The sequence below is a fragment of the Ananas comosus genome, linkage group 1 (assembly GCF_001540865.1).
Source record: "Ananas comosus cultivar F153 linkage group 1, ASM154086v1, whole genome shotgun sequence".
Lineage (NCBI taxonomy): Eukaryota > Viridiplantae > Streptophyta > Magnoliopsida > Poales > Bromeliaceae > Ananas > Ananas comosus.
Window position 1 is genome coordinate 14,349,508 of NC_033621.1, and position 1,979 is coordinate 14,351,486.

Genomic DNA, 1,979 nt, shown 5'->3' on the forward strand with positions numbered 1-1,979 from the left:
TCCATGCATGCACTAATTGGATCACCGCACTAATGTCCCAATAAACTACAAGAGACCATAAGGGTGACCAACTAAAATAAATAAAAGCCTACATACTTGACTTAGTGATGATCTCTTGTATATTTATTAAATAATAGAGTAATTTTCAGTGTTACAGGTGTATCTACCTCTATCAACGTGTGTGTGTGTATATATATATATATATATATATATATATATATATATATATTGTGTAGCTTTGATTTGTATAATATCATATTGTGTAGAGTTTTTTATCACATGGGCCCACAAGTGATAAACACAAGTAATTAATGAAGCCCTAAACTGTGTCCACATGCATCTCGATCCTTCCTTTGTTCCTATCAACAACATGCTTTTGGCCTTCATAATTTTCTCCTGTGAGGAAACTAAGTATCCTGGTATTGTTGGAAGAGATCCCAATAAGCATTAGGGGAAGGTGCAAAAGGAGTTGTTAAGAAAAAGCTGGGACTAACCATGGCCATGTTGTTGTTCTCTGTAGAAATGTTACTCTTGTTAAAAGTATGAAAAGCTGGGCTTAGCTCATGTAAGAAGTTTAAGGAATTCATTTCCGGGAGCGGCGAGAAGAAGTTCGGAGGTATCGCAGGTAGGGTCGAAGGGACGGGGGACAGGATCCCCGGAAACGATCCGGTTCTATCCAATAACCTTGCACCACCTTGAAACCCTAGCTGATCGAGAACATCCACCGCACCGTCGACTTGACTTGGCATGTTGCCCCTCGGTGTGACGACTCTTCCTTGCGGTCGCTCGATCACAGCTAACCTAGCTGCCGGCGAAAGCGCTTCCCCTTTATCAGAAGCAAAAGCAGAAGCAGAAGTAGAAGCAAAAGCGGAGACAGAAGCAGAAGCGGAGGAGGAGGAGGAGGAGGAAGCTCCGGTTAGGCGTTGGACGAGCGACATGAACTCGCTAGGGTGGGTGTGGATGACCTTCGGTGAGACCGTGTAGATAATGACCGGGGGCCGCTGCTGCACTGGCAAAGCGCCATGTTGGGGCTGGGCTGGAGCCACCGGCGGCTTCTTGATCTTGTGGGAGTCCTTTCGCACCTTGAGAGGTGTCGGCCGGGGCCCTTGCAGCTCTCGTCGTGGCGACGGCCTCTCCTTTGTCGGTTCAAAGGGATCCATATGTATTGGTGTGTTCTGAGAAAGCGAGAAGAGATCCTTAAAGAGAGGGCACGAGAGAGAGTGGTCCTTATATATAGATAGAGTGATCTTTAGAGAGAGAGAGAGAGAGAGAGAGAAAGAGAAGAGGGGATCAATTGTGAGCAACGTGTTAATGGTGTGAGACGTTATTATATATATGAAGCCAACGAAGAAAAATGAGACGCCACGTTAAATATTTGTTACACCCATAGTCAATGGAGTAATGGAGTGCATAATAATAATAATAATAATATGACAACAAAAGCGAAAAAAAAAAAGAAGAAAGGACAAAAAAAAAAAAAGAAAAAGAAAAAGAAAAGTAACTCGTGGTAGCTTCTGTTGAACCTGTCCATGGAGGTGGGTTGCGGGATGCAGTAAACGACTCGAAAACCAAACACGATTTAGCCGGGTGACGTGTCAATTTTTGATTGATCCACGTACTCTTGTGCGCGCGTCGGCGTTTGGGACCGAGCACCCGCACCGTAGTGCCAAGTCAGATGAAGTGTGTAGCGGGTGTTGGGAGGGTGACGTGGCGGCGCGTGGTGGGTCGTCGTAGTATCAACCCGTATTAGCCAATTAGAATAGAGGATTGCGAATACTGAACACGTGGGAGGTTTTTATTGGACTTTCGTAGAGTTTGGTGTTCTGGGGATTTGAGACAAATATTCCTGGTGGGTTTGGAAGAGTATTTGTCTGATGTGGTCAATAGGTCGGTCAATAAAAGACTCGGTCAATTTGTTGAATGGATCCAAACTCTCCACTATGTGGGAGATTATTGCTTACACCTGGTGCATCCGTACA

General features: G+C 44.9%; 1 protein-coding gene across 1 annotated transcript; it reads right to left on the bottom strand.

Annotated features, from left to right (window-relative positions):
• Positions 287-1,239, bottom strand: LOC109722439 (nuclear speckle RNA-binding protein B-like). The gene has a single exon (XM_020250511.1). The coding sequence runs from the start codon at positions 1,158-1,160 to the stop codon at positions 408-410; it is 753 nt and encodes a 250-aa protein (XP_020106100.1). The 5' UTR covers positions 1,161-1,239; the 3' UTR covers positions 287-407.